Source organism: Panulirus ornatus, chromosome 59 (assembly GCF_036320965.1).
Source record: "Panulirus ornatus isolate Po-2019 chromosome 59, ASM3632096v1, whole genome shotgun sequence".
Taxonomy (NCBI): Eukaryota; Metazoa; Arthropoda; class Malacostraca; order Decapoda; family Palinuridae; genus Panulirus; species Panulirus ornatus.
The window spans coordinates 7,777,983-7,799,898 of record NC_092282.1 but is presented as its reverse complement, the minus strand read 5'-3'; the positions used below and the strand labels follow the sequence as shown (position 1 = coordinate 7,799,898).

Genomic DNA, 21,916 nt, shown 5'->3' with positions numbered 1-21,916 from the left:
AAGAGGTGCTGAAGATGGCGCCAGTGCTACCAAGAATAAGCATAAATCAATATCTCTGCTTAAAAAGGTGGAGTTACTGAAAAATTAGATATAGGAACTTGTCTACAGGTGGTGTTGAAATAATAGAAGCAAAAAGTGCTTACTCTTTTATAGAATGACATTTTTAAATTTCTTGCTTCTATTATTTCAACACCACCTGTAGACAAGTTCCTATATCTAATTTTTCAGTAACTCCACCTTTTTAAGCAGAGATATTGATTCATTGCAATGCGGAGCATAGTTTACTGCCAATATAAACTTGAATCAGTAGGTTTAATGACAAAGGGTGGTAGAAAATATATTTGGAAGGAAATAGGGTTTACTTGCTTAGTATTTTATTGTAAAATGCCATTTACATACAAAGCTATCATTCAGAAGGTCAATGGAATTTCTGTAGCAAGCTTTCAAAGTTTATACAAGAATAAATTGCACTACTTGATTTTTACTAGTGCATACATATATCCATTCTTGGATATAATTTGCACTCCAGGAATCATAATTTATAATCCCAGCACAGTTTTTAATCAAGTCAGAGAACCAGAAATGATGGGTGTCTAGAATCAGGAGAGTGCTGTTTATGTACCTTGGATTTTGGCTCAATTTTTTTTTGTTGTACTCGCACATAATGAAACTAGTTCAAGAATTTCATGCATGTCTGAAGTAAGAGTTTGCACTTGCCTCAGACAATGTACTTTGTCTATTGTGTTTAGATTTATCACAGATAGCATAGTCCTAAAATATTATAATGGAGAATATTTCATCACAAAAGTAAAAAAAACTTGCTCATTTTCATAACCAAGTGTAGTATTTGATCATTACATCAAACTAGAAAAACATTTGAGCTGCTGTTATATTTCTTTCCAACTAAAGTAGCTATTATTTACACATGGTTAAATATTTAGTTTTTTTTATAATGACAGCAATATTGTTAATTTCAGAGGGTTACTCACAAAGCAAAATTAGTTAATTAGCTGATACTACAATACAAATGCACCAGTTTTATTTCAGTACCCTCACCTTACCCATTATTTTCTGTGTAACGAAGAAACTTTAATCCAGCTTTCCACATAAATTGGTGTAAACATTGAGGGATTCAATCCATATATTTATAAGGTATTTGTTATTTCAGATTAAAACATTCTGCATAATAACAAAAGGCATTATATACTTTTTTTTCCTGATATACTGCTGTTAAATTATCATGGCAGTTTTAAGAAAACAGATTTCTTGATCCTCTGCCTTCAGTTTTGCAATAATCATGTTTAAAAGCACTATACATGACAAATGTCTTGCTTCATCTTGCATGATGTACATTTGACACTGCAGCGTCCCCAATGCCTCTCATCTTCCTTATCTATATTCTCTCTTGCCTTCCAAAGCATTTATCTCCTACGACCAGCAGCAGGTTTATTACTCTGAATGTTTGCACATTTAGGAATGTGTCTATCTGCTGCAGCCTCAGAAAACTTCCGTCCACAGTGAGGACATTCAATATAATCAGAATTGTCTGTTGGGGGTGGTGCATTGCCTGTTTTTGCTGCACGTATTGCTGCTATGAACTCTTCGTGCTGCTTCTTCCAATTTTTTTTCTTGGGCTGTAAACAAAAGGTATGTATATATATAAGTACTTAAAATCATTTGTAATTTTCTCCTAAATATATATATATATTGTATCATTTTTTTATTACACTTATCAGTGCCACCCGCGTTCACGAGATAGCGTAAGGAAGAATGGCCCACACACATATATATATATATATATATATTTTTTATTATACTTATCGCCATATCAGTTTGTTGAGTATTCCTGGGAAATTATATGGAAGGGTATTGATTGAGAGGGTGAAGGCATGTACAGAGTATCAGATTGGGGAAGAACAGTGTGGTAGAGGATGGGTGGATCAGGTGCTTGCTTTGAAGAATGTATGTGAGAAATACTTAGAAAAGCAAATGGATTTGTATGTAGCATTTATGGATCTGGAGAAGGCATATGATAGAGATACTCTGTGGAAGGTATTAAGAATATATGGTGTGGGAGGCATGTTGTTAGAAGCAGTGAGAAGTTTTTATCGAGGATGTAAAGCATGTGTACATGTAAGAAGAGAGGAAAGTGATTGGTTCTCAGTGAATGTTGGTTTGCGGCAGGGGTGCGTGATGTCTCCATGGGTGTTTAAGTTGTTTGTGGATGGGGTTGTTGAGGAGGTGAATGCAAGAGTTTTGGAAAGAGGGGCAAGTATGCAGTCTGTTGTGGATGAGAGAGCTTGGAAAGTGAGTCAGTTGTTGTTCGCTGATGATACAGCGCTGGTGGCTGACTCGGGTGAGAAACTGCAAAAGCTGCTGACTGAGTTTGGTAAAGTGTGTGAAAGAAGAAAGTTAAGAGTAAATGTGAATAAGAGCAAGGTTATTAGGTACAGTGGGGTTGAGGGACAAGTCAATTGGGAGGTAAGGTTGAATGGAGTAAAACTGGAGGAAGTGAAGTGTTTTAGATATCTGGGAGTGGACTTGGCAGCAGATGAAACCATGGAAGCAGAAGTGAATCATAGGGTGGGGGAGGGGGCGAAAGTTTTGGGAGCATTGAAAACTGTACAGAAGTCGAGAACATTATCTTGGAGAGCTAGAATGGGTATGTTTGAGGGAATAATGTTTCCAACAATGTTGTATAGTTGCAAGGCGTGGGCTATAGATGGAGTTGTGCGGAAGAGGGTGGTTGTGCTGGAAATGAGATGTTTGAGAACAATATGTGGTGTGAGATGGTTTGATCGGGTAAGTAATGAAAGGGTAAGAGAGATGTGTGGTAATAAAAAGAGTGTGGTTGAGAGAGCAGGAGGGTGTTTTGAAATGGTTTGGTCACATGAAGAGAATGAGTGAGGAAAGATTGACAAAGAGGATATATGTGTCAGAGGTGGAGAGAAGTGGGAGACCAAATTGGAGGTGGAAGGATGAAGTGAAAAAGATTTTGAGTGATCGGGGCCTGAACATGCAGGAGGGTGAAGGGCGTGCAAGGAATAGAGTGAATTGGAGCAATATGGTATACCGGGAGTGACATGCTGTCAATGGATTGAACCAGTCTCTAGCTGTCATGTAATAATGCACCGAAACCACAGCTCCCTTTCCACATCCAAGCCCCACAGAACTTTCCATGGTTTACCTCAGACACTTCACATGCCCTGGTTCAATCCATTGACAGCACGTTGACCCCGGTATACCACATCATTCCAATTCACTCTATTCCTTGCACGCCTTTCACCCTCCTGCATGTTCAGGCCCTGATCACTCAAAATCTTTTTCACTTCATCCTTCCACTTCCAATTTGATCTCCCACTTCTCCTTGTTCTCTCCACCTCTGACATATATCCTCTTTGTCAATCTCTCCTCTCATTCTCTCCAAGTGACCAAACCATTTCAAAACACCCTCTTCTGCTCTCTCAACCACACTCTTTTTATTACCACACATCTCTCTTACCCTATTATTACTTACTCGATCAAACCACCTCACACCACATATTGTCCTCAAACACCTCATTTCCAGCACATCCACCCTCCTGTGCACAACTCTATCCATAGCCCACACCTCGCAACCATACAACATTGTCGGAACCACTATTCCTTCAAACATACCCATTTTTGCTTTCCGAGATAATGTTCTCGACTTCCACACATTCTTCAAGGCTCCCAGAATTTTCGCCCCCTCCCCCACCCTATGATTCACTTCCGCTTCCATGGTTCCATCTGCTGCCAAATCCACTCCCAGATATGTAAAACACTTCACTTCCTCTAGTTTTTCTCCATTCAAACTTACCTGCCAGTTGACTTTGACCCTCAACCCTACTGTACCTAATAACCTTGCTCTTATTCACACTTACTCTCAACTTTCTTCTTTCACACACTTTACCAAACACAGTCACCAGCTTTTGCAGTTTCTTACATGAATCATCCACCAGCGCTGTATCATCAGCGAACAACAACTGACTCACTTCCCAAGCTCTCTCATCCACAACAGACTGCATACTTGCCCCCTTTCCAAAACTTTTGCATTCACCTCCCTAACAACCCCATCCATATACAAATTAAACAACCATGGAGACATCACACACCCCTGCCACAAACCTACATTCACTGAGAACCCACCACTTTCACTTTCCTCTCTTCCTACACATACACATACCTGACATCCTCGATAAAAACTTTTCACTGCTTCCAACACCTTGCCTCCCACACCATATATTCTTAATACCTTCCACATAGCATCTCTATCAACTCTATCATATGCCTTCTCCAGATCCATAAATGCTACATACAAATCCATTTGCTTTTCTAATTATTTCTCACATACATTCTTCAAAGCAAACACCTGATCCACACATCCTCTACCACTTCTGAAGCCACACTGCTCTTCCCCAATCTGATGCTCTGTACATGCCTTCACCCTCTCAATCAATATCCTCCCATATAATTTACCAGGAATACTCAACAAACTTATACCTCTGTAATTTGAGCACTCACCTTTGTCCAATGGCACTATGCAAGCATTCTGCCAATCCTCAAGCACCTTACCAACCAGTCAACAACACAGTCACCCCCTTATATATATATATATATATATATATATATATATATATATATATATATATATATATCCCTGGGGATAGGGGAGAAAGAATACTTCCCACGTATTCCCTGCGTGTCGTACAAGGCGACTAAAAGGGGAGGGAGTGGGTGCCTGGAAATCCTCCCCTCTCGTTCATTTTTTTTTTTTAATTTTCCAAAAGATGGAACAGAGAAGGGGGCCTGGTGAGGATATTCCCTCAAAGGCCCGGTCCTCTGTTCTTAACACTACCTCGCTAATGCGGGACATGGCGAATAGTATGAAAGAAAAGAAAGATATTATATATATATATATATATATATATATATATATATATATATATATATATAGGAAAGTGATTGGTTCTCAGTGAATGTAGGTTTGCGGCAGGGGTGTGTGATGTCTCCATGGTTGTTTAATTTGTTTATGGATGGGGTTGTTAGGGAGGTGAATGCAAGAGTTTTGGAAAGAGGGGCAAGTATGAAGTCTGTTGGGGATGAGAGAGCTTGGGAAGTGAGTCAGTTGTTGTTCACTGATGATACAGCGCTGGTGGCTGATTCATGTGAGAAACTGCAGAAGCTGGTGACTGAGTTTGGTAAAGTGTGTGAAAGAAGAAAGTTAATTGTAAATGTGAATAAGAGCAAGGTTATTAGGTACAGTAGGGTTGAGGGTCAAGTCAATTGGGAGGTGAGTTTGAATGCAGAAAAACTGGAGGAAGTGAAGTGTTTTAGATATCTGGGAGTGGATCTGGCAGCGGATGGAACCATGGAAGCGGAAGTGGATCATAGAGTGGGGGAGGGGGCGAAAATCCTGGGAGCCTTGAAGAATGTGTGGAAGTCGAGAACATTATCTCGGAAAGCAAAAATGGGTATGTTTGAAGGAATAGTGGTTCCAACAATGCTGTATGGTTGCGAGGCGTGGACTATGGATAGAGTTGTGCGCAGGAGGATGGATGTGCTGGAAATGAGATGTTTGAGGACAATGTGTGGTGTGAGGTGGTTTGATCGAGCAAGTAACGTAAGGGTAAGAGAGATGTGTGGAAATAAAAAAAGCGTGGTTGAGAGAGCAGGAGAGGGTGTTTTGAAATGGTTTGGTCACATGGAGAGAATGAGTGAGGAAAGATTGACCAAGAGGATATATGTGTCGGAGGTGGAGGGAACGAGGAGAAGAGGGAGACCAAATTGGAGGTGGAAAGATGGAGTGAAAAAGATTTTGTGTGATCGGGGCCTGAACATGCAGGAGGGTGAAAGGAGGGCAAGGAATAGAGTGAATTGGAGCGATGTGGTATACCGGGGTTGACGTGCTGTCAGTGGATTGAATCAAGGCATGTGAAGCGTCTGGGGTAAACCATGGAAAGCTGTGTAGGTATGTATATTTGCGTGTGTGGACGTATGTATATACATGTGTATGGGGGTGGGTTGGGCCATTTCTTTTCGTCTGTTTCATTGCGCTACCTCGCAAACGCGGGAGACAGCGATATCTAAAACACTTTACTTCCTCCAGTTTTTCTCCATTCAAACTTACCTCCCAATTGACTTGACCCTCAACCCTACTGTACCTAATAACCTTGCTCTTATTCACATTTACTCTTAGCTTTCTTCTTTCACACACTTTACCAAACTCAGTCACCAGCTTCTGCAGTTTCTCACATGAATCGGCCACCAGCGCTGTATCATCAGCGAACAACAACTGACTCACTTCCCAAGCTCTCTCATCCCCAACAGACTTCATACTTGCCCCTCTTTCCAAAACTCTTGCATTCACCTCCCTAACAACCCCATCCATAAACAAATTAAACAACCATGGAGACATCACAGACCCCTGCCGCAAACCTACATTCACTGAGAACCAATCACTTTCCTCTCTTCCTGCATGTACACATGCCTTACATCCTCGATATATATATATATATATATATATATATATATATATATATATATATATATATATATTTTTATTTATTTATTTTGCTTTGCCGCTGTCTCCCGCATTTGCGAGGTAGCGCAAGGAAACAGACGAAAGAAATGGCCCAACCCACCCCCATACACATGTATATACACGCACGTCCACACATGCAAATATACATACCTATATATCTCAATGTACACATATATATACACACACAGACACATACATATATACCCATGCACACAATTCACACTGTCTGCCTTTATTCATTCCCATCGCCACCTCACCACACATGGAATACCATCCCCCTCCCCCCTCATGTGTGCGGGGCAGCGCTAGGAAAAGACAACAAAGGCCTCATTCATTCACACTCAGTCTCTAGCTGTCATGCAAATAATGCCCGAAACCACAGCTCCCTTTCCACATCCAGGCCCCACACAGCTTTCCATGGTTTACCCCATACGCTTCACATGCCCTGATTCAATCCACTGACAGCACGTCAACCCCGGTATACCACATCGATCCAATTCACTCTATTCCTTGCCCACCTTTCACCCTCCTGCATGTTCAGGCCCCAATCACTCAAAATCTTTTTCACTCCATCTTTCCACCTCCAATTTGGTCTCCCACTTCTCGTTCCCTCCACCTCCGACACATATATCCTCTTGGTCAATCTTTCCTCACTCATTCTCTCCATGTGACCAAACCATTTCAAAACACCCTCTTCTGCTCTCTCAACCACGCTCTTTTTATTTCCACACATCTCTCTTACCCTTACGTTACTCGATCAAACCACCTCACACCACACATTGTCCTTAAACATCTCATTTCCAGCACATCCACCCTCCTGCACACAACTCTATCCATAGCCCACGCCTCGCAACCATACAACATTGTTGGAACCATTATTCCTTCAAACATACCCATTTTTGCTTTCCGAGATAATGTTCTCGACTTCCACACATCCTCCAATGCTCCCAGGATTTTCGCCCCCTCCCCCACCCTATGATTCACTTCCGCTTCCGTGGTTCCATCCGCTGCCAGATCCACTCCCAGATATCTAAAACACTTTACTTCCTCCAGTTTTTCTCCATTCAAACTTACCTCCCGATTGACTTGACCCTCAACCCTACTGTACCTAATAACCTTGCTCTTATTCACATTTACTCTTAACTTTCTTCATTCACACACTTTACCAAACTCAGTCACCAGCTTCTGCAGTTTCTCACATGAATCAGCCACCAGCGCTGTATCATCAGCGAACAACAACTGTCTCTCATCCACAACAGACTTCATTTTTGCCCCTCTTTCCAAAACTCTTGCATTCACCTCCCTAACAACCCCATCCATAAACAAATTAAGCAACCATGGAGACATCACACACCCCTGCCGCAAACCTACATTCACTATATATATATATATATATATATATATATATATATATATATATATATATATATATATATTATTTTTACCATGAAGAAATTTCTTTGACACTGTAAAAGTACTGTAGTTCCCTCAAAAGTTTAAAGACCTTCCTTTGATACAATACCTTTGGTCGTTCTTGTAAATGTTTTCCTCGTGCAACAAACTTTTCAGCTTCTGTCCCCTTCGTCCTCATTTTAACAGGATCAAATACCTGGAAGTAATTATCTTGGTCACAGACAAATTAAACATATTCTAAATTATTTTAGATTATGAGGAGTGGTGTTCCTGTATTAAAAATGTTGAAGACAACACCTCAATTTAAATGTTTATACAGCACTGATTATATATTAAAAGCCCACTGAAATTATTTCATCTAATCCATATCAATAATGCCTAGTCTGGTACTTGAGACACATAGTAACTAGTTATACATTATGTGTGGTCTTGGTAATTAAGATGTGCATTTGAAAAATGTCTTCACTTTTGCAGCTTGCTCTGAGAGTCTGAGAATGCTGTAAATATAATGTTATTGAAAATGTGTTCCATATTTTCTGATGGGAATTTGACACTGCAATTACACATATTGCAAGTGCAAAAAAGTGTAGGATTTCATATCTTGAACTGTCATCTTACTTAATGTTAACATAGAATGTGTGTAGTTATCTGTGCTTAGGAAACAGCTATACCAGAATTACATATTACTGAAAAGGAAACTCATATATATTTTTAACCATAGTATATAACAAGTCACTGTTATGAAATATCTAAGAAATCAAACCTAAGTACATATGCTTTAGTAAAATTAATTCAAAACTGTAAATGCAGTTCAGTGTTTCTTAACAAATGTAGACTAACAGGAAAACATATTGCAATATTCCTACTGTTACTGCAAGTGGAATGAAATAATTTAAAATGAAATTAAGAATGGAACATGGAAGAGCTGAATAAAGCCTGTCATTGGAGTACGATATGAAAATAAATATTTTAGAATCTATAAACAGGAAAATATACACTGAAAATTAAGACCATCCAAAACACAAAAACTGAACAAACCAAATCTATTACATGACTAGCTGTGTCTTGTTACTGTGACTGAGAACCAAGATTTCAGAGCTTACACCTACAGGGTGTCCTCAGTGTTTGGTCATCTCATGTAATTTATGATTTATCTCCAGTAAAGGCATGTTTTTGTGATTCTATGGCAGGATATGTAAGAAAAAATTATATATGAGCGTGCACATGTGTATATGTCTGTGTATATATATGCTGAAATGTATAGGTATGTATATGTGCACGTGTGTGGGTGTTTATGTGGTTGCTTTGGGCCATTCTTTCGTCTGTTTCTGTACGCTACCTTACAAACGCGGGAGACAGTGACTAAGTATAATAAAAATATACATGTGTGTGTGTGTAAGTAAATATGTGTGTATATGAGAGATAGGTCTCTTCATCAGTTTCCTGGTGCTACCTCACTAATGCTGGAAGTGGCAATCAAGTACAATAAATGAATATATATATATATATTTCTTTCTTTCATACTATTCGAATTTTCCTGCATTAGCGAGGTAGCATTAAGAACAGAGGACTGAACCTTTGAGGGAATATCCTCACCTGGCCCCCTTCTCTGTTCCTTCTTTTGTGGGAAAAAAAGAAAAAAAAAAAGAGAGGGGAACGAATGGGAACATCAGTGAAGGGGGCTAATGGGGAGGTGATAACAAGTAGTGGTGATGTGAGAAGGAGATAAAGTGACTATTTTGAAAGTTTGTTGAATGTGTTTTAATCGAGGTAGTGTGCAAAGTGAGAGGGTTAGGGAGAATGATTTGGTAAACAGAGAAGAGGTAGTAAAAACTTTGCGGAAGATGAAAGCCGGCAAGGCAGCAGGTTTGGATGGTATTGCAGTGGAATATATTAAAAAAGGGGGTGACTGTATTGTTGACTGGTTGGTAAGGTTACTTAATGTATGTATGACTCATGGTGAGGTGCCTGAGGATTGGCGGAATGCTTGCATAGTGCCAATGTACAAAAGCAAAGGGTATAAAAGTGAGTGCTCAAATTCCTGGTAAATTATATGGGAGGGTATTGATTGAGAGGGTGAAGGCATGTACAGAGCATCAGATTGGGGAAGAGCAGTGTGGTTTCAAAAGTGGCAGAGGATGTGTGGATCAGGCATTTGCTTTGAAAAATGTATGTGAGAAATACTTAGAAAAGCAAATGGATTTGTATGTAGCATTTATATATCTGGAGAAGGCATATGATAGAGTTGATAGAGACGCTCTGTGGAAGGTATTAAGAATATATGGTGAGGGAGGTAAGTTGTCAGAAGCAGTGAAAAGTTTTTATCGAGGATGTAAGGCATGTGTACGTGTAGGAAGAGAGGAAAGTGATTGGTTCTCAGTGAATGTTGGTTTGCGGCAGGGGAGTGTGATGTCTCCATGATTGTTTAATTTGTTCATGGATATGGTTGATAGGGAAGTGAATGCAAGTCTTGGAAAGAGGGGCAAGTATGCAGTCTGTTGGAGATGAGAGAGCTTGGAAAGTGAGTCAGTTGTTGTTCGCTGATGATACAGTGCTGGTGGCTGATTCGGGTGAGAAACTGCAGAAGCTGGTGACTGAGTTTGGTAAAGTGTGTGAAAGAAGAAAGCTGAGAGTAAATGTGAATAAGAGCAAGGTTATTAGGTACAGTAGGGTTGAGGGACAAGTCAATTGGGAGGTAAGTTTGAATGGAGAAAAACTGGAGGAAGTGAAGTGTTTTAGACATCTGGGAGTGGACTTGGCAGTGGATGGAACCATGGAAACGGAAGTGAATCATAGGGTGGGGAGGGAGCGAAAGTTCTGGGAGCGTTGAAGAATGTATGGAAATTGAGAACATTATCTCGGAAGGCAAAAATGGGTATGTTTGAAGGAATAGTTGTTCCAACAATGTTGTATGGTTGCGAGGCGTGGGCTATAGATAGAGTTGTGCGCAGGAGGGTGGATGTGCTGGAAATGAGATGTTTGAGGACAATATGTGGTGTGAGGTGGTTTGATCGAGTCAGTAATGAAAGGGTAAGAGAGATGTGTGGTAATAAAAAGTGTGGTTGAGAGAGGAGAAGAGGGTGTTTTGAAATGGTTTGGTCATTTGGAGAGAATGAGTGAGGAAAGATTGGAACGATGTGGTATATACTGGGGTCAATGTTGAAAGGGAGTTGTGGTTTTGGTGCATTATACATGACAGCTAGAGACTGAGTGTGAACGAATGTGGCCTTTGTTGTCTTTTCCTAGTGCTACCTCGCGCACATGCGGGGGGAGGGAGTTATTTCATGCGTGGCGGGGTGGCGATGGGAATGAATAAAGGCAGATAGTATGAATTATGTACGTGTATATGTCTGTGTGTGTATATATATGTATACGTTGAGATGTATAGGTATGTATATTTGCGTGTGTGGACATGTATGTATATACATATGTATGTGGGTGGGTTGGGCCATTCTTTCGTCTGTTTCCTTGCGCTACCTATATATATATATATATATATATATATATATATCAGCAAATGGATTTGTATGTAGCATTTATGGATCTGGAGAAGGCATAAGATAGAGTTGATAGAGATGCTCTGTGGAAGGTATTAAGAATATATGGTGTGGGAGGCAAGTTGTTAGAAGCAGTGAAAAGTTTTTATCGAGGATGTAAGGCATGTGTACGTGTAGGAAGAGAGGAAAGTGATTGGTTCTCAGTGAATGTAGGTTTGCGGCAGGGGTGTGTGATGTCTCCATGGTTGTTTAATTTGTTTATGGATGGGGTTGTTAGGAAGGTGAATGCAAGAGTTTTGGAAAGAGGGGCAAGTATGAAGTCTGTTGGGGATGAGAGAGCTTGGGAAGTGAGTCAGTTGTTGTTCACTGATGATACAGCGCTGGTGGCTGATTCTTGTGAGAAACTGCAGAAGCTGGTGACTGAGTCTGGTAAAGTGTGTGAAAGAAGAAAGTTAAGAGTAAATGTGAATAAGAGCAAGGTTATTAGGTACAGTAGGGTTGAGGGTCAAGTCAATTGAGAGGTGAGTTTGAATGGAGAAAAACTGGAGGAAGTGAAGTGTTTTAGATATCTGGGAGTGGATCTGGCAGCGGATGGAACCATGGAAGCGGAAGTGGATCATAGGGTGGGGGAGGGGGTGAAAATTCTGGGAGCCTTGAAGAATGTGTGGAAGTCGAGAACATTATCTCGGAAAGCAAAAATGGCTATGTTTGAAGGAATAGTGGTTCCAACAATGTTGTATGGTTGCGAGACGTGGGCTATGGATAGAGTTGTGCGCAGGAGGATGGATGTGCTGGAAATGAGATGTTTGAGGACAATGTGTGGTGTGAGGTGGTTTGATCGAGTAAGTAACGTAAGGGTAAGAGAGATGTGTGGAAATAAAAAGAGCGTGGTTGAGAGAGCAGAAGAGGGTGTTTTGAAATGGTTTGGGCACATGGAGAGAATGAGTGAGGAAAGATTGACCAAGAGGATATATGTGTCGGAGGTGGAGGGAATGAGGAGAAGAGGGAGACCAAATTGGAGGTGGAAAGATGGAGTGAAAAAGACTTTGTGTGATCGGGGCCTGAACATGCAGGAGGGTGAAAGGAGGGCAAGGAATAGAGTGAATTGGAGCGATGTGGTATACCGGGGTTGACGTGCTGTCAGTGGATTGAATCAGGGCATGTGAAGCGTCTGGGGTAAACCATGGAAAGCTGTGTAGGTATGTATATTTGCGTGTGTGGACGTATGTATATACATGTGTATGGGGGTGGGTTGGGCCATTTCTTTCGTCTGTTTCCTTGCGCTACCTCGCAAACGCGGGAGACAGCGACAAAGCAAAAAAAAAAAAAATGATAGAGTTAATAGAGATGCTCTGTGGAAGGTATTAAGAATATATGGTGTGGGAGGCAAGTTGTTAGAAGCAGTGAAAAGTTTTTATCGAGGATGTAAGGCATGTGTACGTGTAGGAAGAGAGGAAAGTGATTGGTTCTCAGTGAATGTAGGTTTGCGGCAGGGTGTGTGATGTCTCCATGGTTGTTTAATTTGTTTATGGATGGGGTTGTTAGGGAGGTAAATGCAAGAGTTTTGGAAAGAGGGGCAAGTATGAAGTCTGTTGGGGATGAGAGAGCTTGGGAAGTGAGTCAGTTGTTGTTCGCTGATGATACAGCGCTGGTGGCTGATTCACGTGAGAAACTGCAGAAGCTGGTGACTGAGTTTGGTAAAGTGTGTGAAAGAAGAAAGTTAAGAGTAAATGTGAATAAGAGCAAGGTTATTGGGTACAGTAGGGTTGAGGGTCAAGTCAATTGGGAGATAAGTTTGAATGGAGCAAAACTGGAGGAAGTAAAGTGTTTTAGATATCTGGGAGTGGATCTGGCAGTGGATGGAACCATGGAAGCGGAAGTGGATCATAGGGTGGGGGAGGGGGCGAAAATCCTGGGAGCCTTGAAGAATGTGTGGAAGTCGAGAACATTATCTCGGAAAGCAAAAATGGGTATGTTTGAAGGAATAGTGGTTCCAACAATTCTGTATGGTTGCGAGGCGTGGGCTATGGATAGAGTTGTGCACAGGAGGATGGATGTGCTGGAAATGAGATGTTTGAGGACAATGTGTGGTGTGAGGTGGTTTGATCGAGTAAGTGACGTAAGGGTAAGAGAGATGTGTGGAAATAAAAAGAGCGTGGTTGAGAGAGCAGAAGAGGGTGTTTTGAAATGGTTTGGGCACATGGAGAGAATGAGTGAGGAAAGAATGACCAAGAGGATATATGTGTCAGAGGTGGAGGGAACGAGGAGAAGTGGGAGACCAAATTGGAGGTGGAAAGATGGAGTGAAAAAGATTTTGTGTGATCGGGGCCTGAACATGCAGGAGGGTGAAAGGAGGGCAAGGAATAGAGTGAATTGGATCGATGTGGTATACCGGGGTTGACGTGCTGTCAGTGGATTGAATCAGGGCATGTGAAGCGTCTGGGGTAAACCATGGAAAGCTGTGTAGGTATGTATATTTGCGTGTGTGGACGTATGTACATACATGTGTATGGGGGTGGGTTGAGCCATTTCTTTCGTCTGTTTCCTTGCGCTACCTCGCAAACGCGGGAGACAGCGGCAAAATATGTATATATATATATATATATTATCCCTGGGGATAGGGGAGAAAGAATACTTCCCACGTATTCCCTGCGTGTCGTAGAAGGCGACTAAAAGGGGAGGGAGCGGGAGGCTGGAAATCCTCCCCTCTCGTTTTTTTTTTTTTTCTTTTTTTTAATTTTCCAAAAGAAGGAACAGAGGGGGGCCAGGTGAGGATATTCCACAAAGGCCCAGTCCTCTGTTCTTAACGCTACCTCGCTAATGCGGGAAATGGCGGATAGTTTAAAAGAAAGAAAGAATATATATATATATATATATATACACACACATATATATATATATATATATACACACATATATATATATATATATATATATATATATATATATATATATATATATATATATATATATATATATATTATTATGTACAAAGGCAATGGGGATAAGAGTGAGTGCTCAAATTACAGAGGGATAAGTTTGTTGAGTATTCCTGGTAAATTATATGGGAGGGTATTGATTGAGAGGGTGAAGGCATGTACAGAGCATCAGATTGGGGAAGAGCAGTGTGGTTTCAGAAGTGGTAGAGGATGTGTGGATCAGGTGTTTGCTTTGAATGTATGTGAGAAATACTTAGAAAAGCAAATGGATTTGTATATAGCATTTATGGATCTGGAGAAGGCATATGATAGAGTTGATAGAGATGCTCTGTGGAAGGTATTAAGAATATATGGTGTGGGTGGCAAGTTGTTGGAAGCAGTGAAAAGTTTTTATCGAGGATGTAAGGCATGTGTACGTGTAGGAAGAGAGGCCTGAACATGCAGGAGGGTGAAATGCGGGCAAGGAATAGAGTGAATTGGATCGATGTGGTATACCAGGGTTGACGTGCTGTCAGTGGATTGAATCAGGGCATGTGAAGTGTCTGGGGTAAACCATGGAAAGCTGTGTAGGTATGTATATTTGCGTGTGTGGACGTGTATGTATATACATGTGTATGGGGGTGGGTTGGGCCATTTCTTTCGTCTGTTTCCTTGCACTACCTCGCAAACGCGGGAGACAGCGACAAAGAAAAAAAAAATTATTATTATTATTTTGCTTTGTCGCTGTCTCCCGTGTTAGCGAGGTAGCGCAAGGAAACAGACGAAAGAATGGCCCAACCTGCCCACATACACATGTATATACATACACGTCCACACACGCAAATATACACACCTATACATCTCAATGTACACATATATATACACACACAGACATATACATATATACACATGTACATAATTCATACTGTCTGCCTTTATTTGTTCCCATCGCCACCTCACCACACATGGAATAACAACCCCCTCCCCCCTCATGTGTGCGAGGTAGCACTAGGAAAAGCTACCAAAGGCCCCATTCGTTCACACTATATATATATATATATGAAGTCTGTTGGGGATGAGAGAGCTTGGGAAGTGAGTCAGTTGTTGTTCGCTGATGATACAGCGCTGGTGGCTGATTCATGTGAGAAACTGCAGAAGCTGGTGACTGAGTCTGGTAAAGTGTGTGAAAGAAGAAAGTTAAGAGTAAATGTGAATAAGAGCAAGGTTATTAGGTACAGTAGGGTTGAGGGTCAAGTCAATTGGGAGGTAAGTTTGAATGGAGAAAAACTGGAGGAAGTAAAGTGTTTTAGATATCTGGGAGTGGATCTGGCAGTGGATGGAACCATGGAAGCGGAAGTGGATCATAGGGTGGGGGAGGGGGCGAAAATCCTGGGAGCCCTGAAGAATGTGTGGAAGTTGAGAACATTATCTCGGAAAGCAAAAATGGGTATGTTTGAAGGAATAGTGGTTCCAACAATGTTGTATGGTTGCGAGGCGTGGGCTATGGAGAGAGTTGTGCGCAGGAGGATGGATGTGCTGGAAATGAGATGTTTGAGGACAGTGTGTGGTGTGAGGTGGTTTGATCGAGTAAGTAACGTAAGGGTAAGAGAGATGTGTGGAAATAAAAAGAGCGTGGTTGAGAGAGCAGAAGAGGGTGTTTTGAAATGGTTTGGGCACATGGAGAGAATGAGTGAGGAAAGATTGACCAAGAGGATATATGTGTCAGAGGTGGAGGGAACGAGAAGTGGGAGACCAAATTGGAGGTGGAAAGATGGAGTGAAAAAGATTTTGTGTGATCGGGGCCTGAACATGCAGGAGGGTGAAAGGAGGGCAAGGAATAGAGTGAACTGGATCGATGTGGTATACCGGGGTTGACGTGCTGTCAGTGGATTGAATCAGGGCATGTGAAGCGTCTGGGGTAAACCATGGAAAGCTGTGTAGGTATGTATATATGCGTGTGTGGACGTATGTATATACATGTGTATGGGGGTGGGTTGGGCCATTTCTTTCGTCTGTTCCCTTGTGCTACCTCGCAAACGCGGGAGACAGTGACAATGCAAAAATATATATATATATATATATATATATATATATATATATATATATATATATATATATATATATATATAATATATATATATATATATATATATATATATATATATATATATATATATATATATTTTTTTTTTTTTTTTTTTTTTTTTTTTTTGGCTATATATATATATATATATATATATGTATATATATATATTATATATATATATATATATATATATATATATATATACATATATACTTTTTTCTTTTAAACTAATCGCCATTTCCCGCGCTAGCAAGGTAGCGTTAAGAACAGAGGACTGGGCCTTTTTTTGGAATATCCTCACCTGGCCCCCTCTGTTCCTTCTTTTTGGGGGGGAAAAAAAAAAAAGAGAGAGGGAAGGATTTCCAGCCCCCCCGCTCCCTCCCCTTTTAGTCGCCTTCTACGACACGCAGGGAATACATGGGAAGTATTCTTAATCCCCTATCCCCAGGGATAATATATATATATATATATATATATATATATATATATATATATATATATATATATATATATATATATATATATATATATATATATTTTTTCATACGATTCGCCATTTCCCGCGTTCGCGAGGTAGCGTTAAGAACAGAGGACTGGGCCTTAGAGGGAAAATCCTCACCTGGCCCCCTTCTCTGTTCCTTCTTTTGGAAAATTGAAAAAAAAAAATGAGAGGGGAGGATTTCCAGCCACCCGCTCCCTCCCCTTTTAGTCGCCTTCTACGACACGCAGGGAATACATGGGAAGTATTCTTTCTCCCCTATCCCCAGGGATATATATATATATATATATATATATATATATATATATATATATACGAATAAAGTGTATATGAACGCGCACCTTCATAGAACATACAAAGCTCCAACAGCCAGGATCGAACCTGGGACCCCTTGTGCAAGAGGCAGGCATGCTAACCGCTAGGCTAAGGGACTATATAATAGGAAACAACTATTCGAAATACTAAGTACTCGAATACCCTTCGTCTCACAATGGTGAGCAACGGGGTCTATCGGTTGTTTCCGAACAGAACACATAGCCAGCTGATAGCGTTTTATCGAACCTGACTGTACAACGCGGAGTTATATGAATACGAATAAAGTGTATATGAACGCACAGTCCCTTAGCCTAGCGGTTAGCATGCCTGCCTCTTGCACAAGGGGTCCCAGTTTCGATCCTGGCTGTTGGAGCTTTGTATGCTCCATGAAGGTGCGCGTTCATATATATATATATATATATATATATATATATATATATATATATATATATATATATATACATATATATATATATATGGGAGCGGGGGGCTGGAAATCCTCCCCTCTCGTTTTTAATTTTCCAAAAGAAAGGAACAGAGAAGGGGGCCAAGTGAGGATATTTCCTTAAAGGCTCAGTCCTCTGTTCATAACGCTACCTCGCTAACGCGGGAAATGGCAAATAGTATGCAAAGAAAAATATATATATATATATATTTTTTATATTTTTTTCATTGTACATAATCGGTTCCCCCATCAGCGAGGTAGTGTTAAGAAAACAGACAAAAAAAAAAGGCCACAATTGTTCACACTCAGCTTCTAGCTGTCATGTGTAATGCTCCAAAACCACAGCTCCCTGTCCACATTCAAGCCCCACAGACCTTTCCATGGGTTTACCCAATGTTTCACATGTCCTGGTTCAGTCCATCTGACAGCACGTCGACCCTGGTATACCACAACGTTCAAAGTCACTCTGTTCCTTACACGCTTCCCACCCTCCTGTATATTCAAGCCCTGATTGCTCAAAATCTTTTTCACTCCATCCTTCCAACACCAATTTGGTCTCCTGCATCTTGTTCCCTCCACCTCTGACACATATATCCTCTTTGTCAATCTTTAATCACTCATTCTCTCCATATGTTCAAACCGTTCAACACACCCTCTTCTGCTCTCTCAACCACACTCCTTTTATTTCTGCAAATCTCTCTTACCCTTTCATTACTCATTCAATCAAACCATCTCACACCACATTCTGTCCTCAAACATTTCATTTCCAACACATCCACCATATATATATATATATATATATATATATATATATATATATATAAAGTAAAACCTGGAGGGAAGGATTTGCAGCCCCACGCTCCCTCCCCTTTTAGCTGACTTTTACAATACGCAGGGAATACATAGGAAGTATTCTTTCTTCATACAAATTTGCCTTTTCCTGCATTTGCGAGGCAGCATTCAAGTCCTTAATTATGTGACATGACAAAACAGCTGAGGACAATATCAAGTTGTGTATCTGTACTTGGCTATGGTTAATGCTTGTTTCTGTATCTATTTTCATATTCACTTTCTTTCCAAATTGATGACACAAGGAAAGCTGTTCTTCATGCCAACAGATTCTCATGCATTTACACACCACAGCAATAATTGCAAAATGCAGAAGGTATTTACCAAAGGGTATTCAATGCCAATACAGTATCCTAATATAACATTTATGACAAATAACAGTAAAGTGGAGCTCTTTTGATTTTAGTTCATGTATATTTATTATTATTTATTTATTTTGCTTTGTCGCTGTCTCCCACATTAGCGAGGTAGCGCAAGGAAACAGACAAAAGAATGGCCCAACCCACCCACATACACATGTATATACATACACGTCCACACACGCAAATATACGTACCTATACATCTCAACGTATACATATATATATACACACAAACATATACATATATATACACATGTACATAATTCATAGTCTGCCTTCATTCATTCCCATCACCATCCCGCCACACGTAATAACAACCCCCTCCCCCCTCATGTGCGCGAGGTAGCGCTAGGAAGACAACAAAGGCCCTATTCGTTCACACTCAGTCTCTAACTGTCATGTAATAATGCACCGAAAACACAGCTCCCTTTCCACATCCAGGCCCCACAGAACTTTCCATGGTTTACCCCAGACGCTTCACGTGCCCTGGTTCAATCCATTGACAGCACGTCAACCCCGGTATACCACATCGTTCCAATTCACTCTATTCCTTGCACGCCTTTCATCCTCCTGCATCACTCAAAATCTTTTTCACTCCATCTTTCCACCTCCAATTTGGTCTCCCACTTCTCCTCATTCCCTCCACCTCAAACACACATATCCTCTCAGTCAATCTTTCCTCACTCATTCTCTCCATGTGCCCAAACCATTTCAAAACACCCTCTTCTGCTCTCTCAACCACACTTTTTATTACCACACATCTCTTACCCTATTATTACTCACTCGATCAAACCACCTCACACCACATATTGTCCTCAAACATCTCATTTCCAGCACATCCACTTTCCTGCGCACAACTCTATCCATAGCCCACACCTCGCAACCATACAACATTGTTGGAACCACTATTCCTTCAAACATACCCATTTTTGCCTTCCGAGATAATGTTCTCGACTTCCACACATTCTTCAACGCTCCTAAAATTTTCGCCCCCTCCCCCACCCTATGATTCACTTCTGCTTCCATGGTTCCATCCGCTGCCAAATCCCTTCCCAGATATCTAAAACACTTCACTTCCTCCAGTTTTTCTCCATTCAAACTTACCTCCTAATTGACTTGACCCTCAACCCTACTGTACCTAATAACCTTGCTCTTATTCACATTTACTCTCAACTTTCTTCTTTCACACACTTTACCAAACTCAGTCACCAGCTTCTGCAGTTTCTCACATGAATCAGCCACCAGCGCTGTATCATCAGTGAACAACAACTGACTCACTTCCCAAGCTCTCTCACCCACAACAGACTGCATACTTGCCCCTCTTTCCAAAATTCACCTCCCTAACAACCCCATCCATAAACAAATTAAACAACCATGGAGACATCACACACCCCTGTCGCAAACCTACTTTCACTGAGAACCAATCACTTTCCTCTCTTCCTACACGTACACATGCCTTACATCCTCGATAAAAACTTTTCACTGCTTCTATCAACTTGCCTCCCACACCATATATTCTTAATACCTTCCACAGAGCATCTCTATCAACTCTGTCATATGCCTTCTCCAGATCCATAAATGCTACATACAAATCCATTTGCTTTTCTAAGTATTTCTCATACATTCTTCAAAGCAAACACCTGAGCCACACATCCTCTACCACTTCTGAAACCACACTGCTCTTCCCCAATCTGATGGTCTGTACATGCCTTCACCCTCTCAATCAATACCCTCCCATATAATTTACCAGAAATACTCACCAAACTTATACCTCTTTAATTTGAGCACTCACTCTTATCCCCTTTGCCTTTGTACAATGGTCGCTGTCTCCCGCGTTTGCGAGGTAGCGCAAGGAAACAGACGAAAGAAATGGCCCAACCCACCCCCATACACATGTATATACATACGTCCACACACGCAAATATACATACCTACACAGCTTTCCATGGTTTACCCCAGACGCTTCACATGCCCTGATTCAATCCACTGACAGCACATCAACCCCGGTATACCACATCGCTCCAATTCACTCTATTCCTTGCCCACCTTTCACCCTCCTGCATGTTCAGGCCCCGATCACACAAAATCTTTTTCACTCCATCTTTCCACCTCCAATTTGGTCTCCCTCTTCTCCTCGTTCCCTCCACCTCCGACACATATATCCTCTTGGTCAATCTTTCCTCACTCATTCTCTCCATGTGCCCAAACCATTTCAAAACACCCTCTCCTGCTCTCTCAACCACGCTCTTTTTATTTCCACACATCTCTCTTACCCTTACGTTACTTACTCGATCAAACCACCTCACACCACACATTGTCCTCAAACATCTCATTTCCAGCACATCCATCCTCCTGCGCACAACTCTATCCATAGCCCACGCCTCGCAACCATACAACATTGTTGGAACCACACATACATTACATACATACATTAAATAACCTTACCAACCAGTCAACAATACAGTCATCCCCTTTCTTAATAAATTCCACTGCAATACCATCCAAACCCGCTGCCTTGCCGGCTTTCATCTTCCACAAAGCTTTTACTACCTATTCTCTGTTTACCAAATCATTTTCCCTAACCCTCTCACTCTGCATACCACCTCGACCAAAACACCCTATATCTGCCACTCTATCATCAAACACATTCAACAAACCTTCAAAATACTCACTCCATCTCCTTGTCACATCACCACTACTTGTTATCACCTCCCCATTAGCCCCCTTCACTGAAGTTCCCATTTGTTCCCTTGTCTTATGCACATTATTTACCTCCTTCCAAAACGTCTTTTTATTCTCCCTAAAATTTAATGATACTCTCTCACCCAATCTCTCCATTTGCCCTCTTTTTCACCTCTTGCACCTTCCTCTTGACCTCTTGCCTCTTTCCTTTATACATCTCCCACTCATTTGCATTATTTCCCTGCAAAAATCGTCCAAATGCCTCTCTCTTCTCTTTCACTAATAATCT

At 40.9% G+C, this 21,916-nt stretch overlaps 1 protein-coding gene across 3 annotated transcripts in view; it reads right to left on the bottom strand.

Annotated features, from left to right (window-relative positions):
* Positions 1–357: 357 nt before the first annotated feature.
* LOC139767320 (uncharacterized) overlaps positions 358–21,916 on the bottom strand; it is a 133,953-nt gene continuing 112,394 nt past the window's right edge. For all 3 annotated transcript variants that reach the window (XM_071696604.1, XM_071696602.1, XM_071696601.1), the window contains 2 exons: positions 8,085–8,171; positions 358–1,634 (listed from right to left, as the gene is read on the bottom strand). In XM_071696604.1, coding sequence (XP_071552705.1) covers positions 1,422–1,634; positions 8,085–8,171 — 300 coding nt within the window. In that variant the 3' untranslated portion in view covers positions 358–1,421. The remainder of the gene's footprint in view (positions 1,635–8,084; positions 8,172–21,916) is intronic.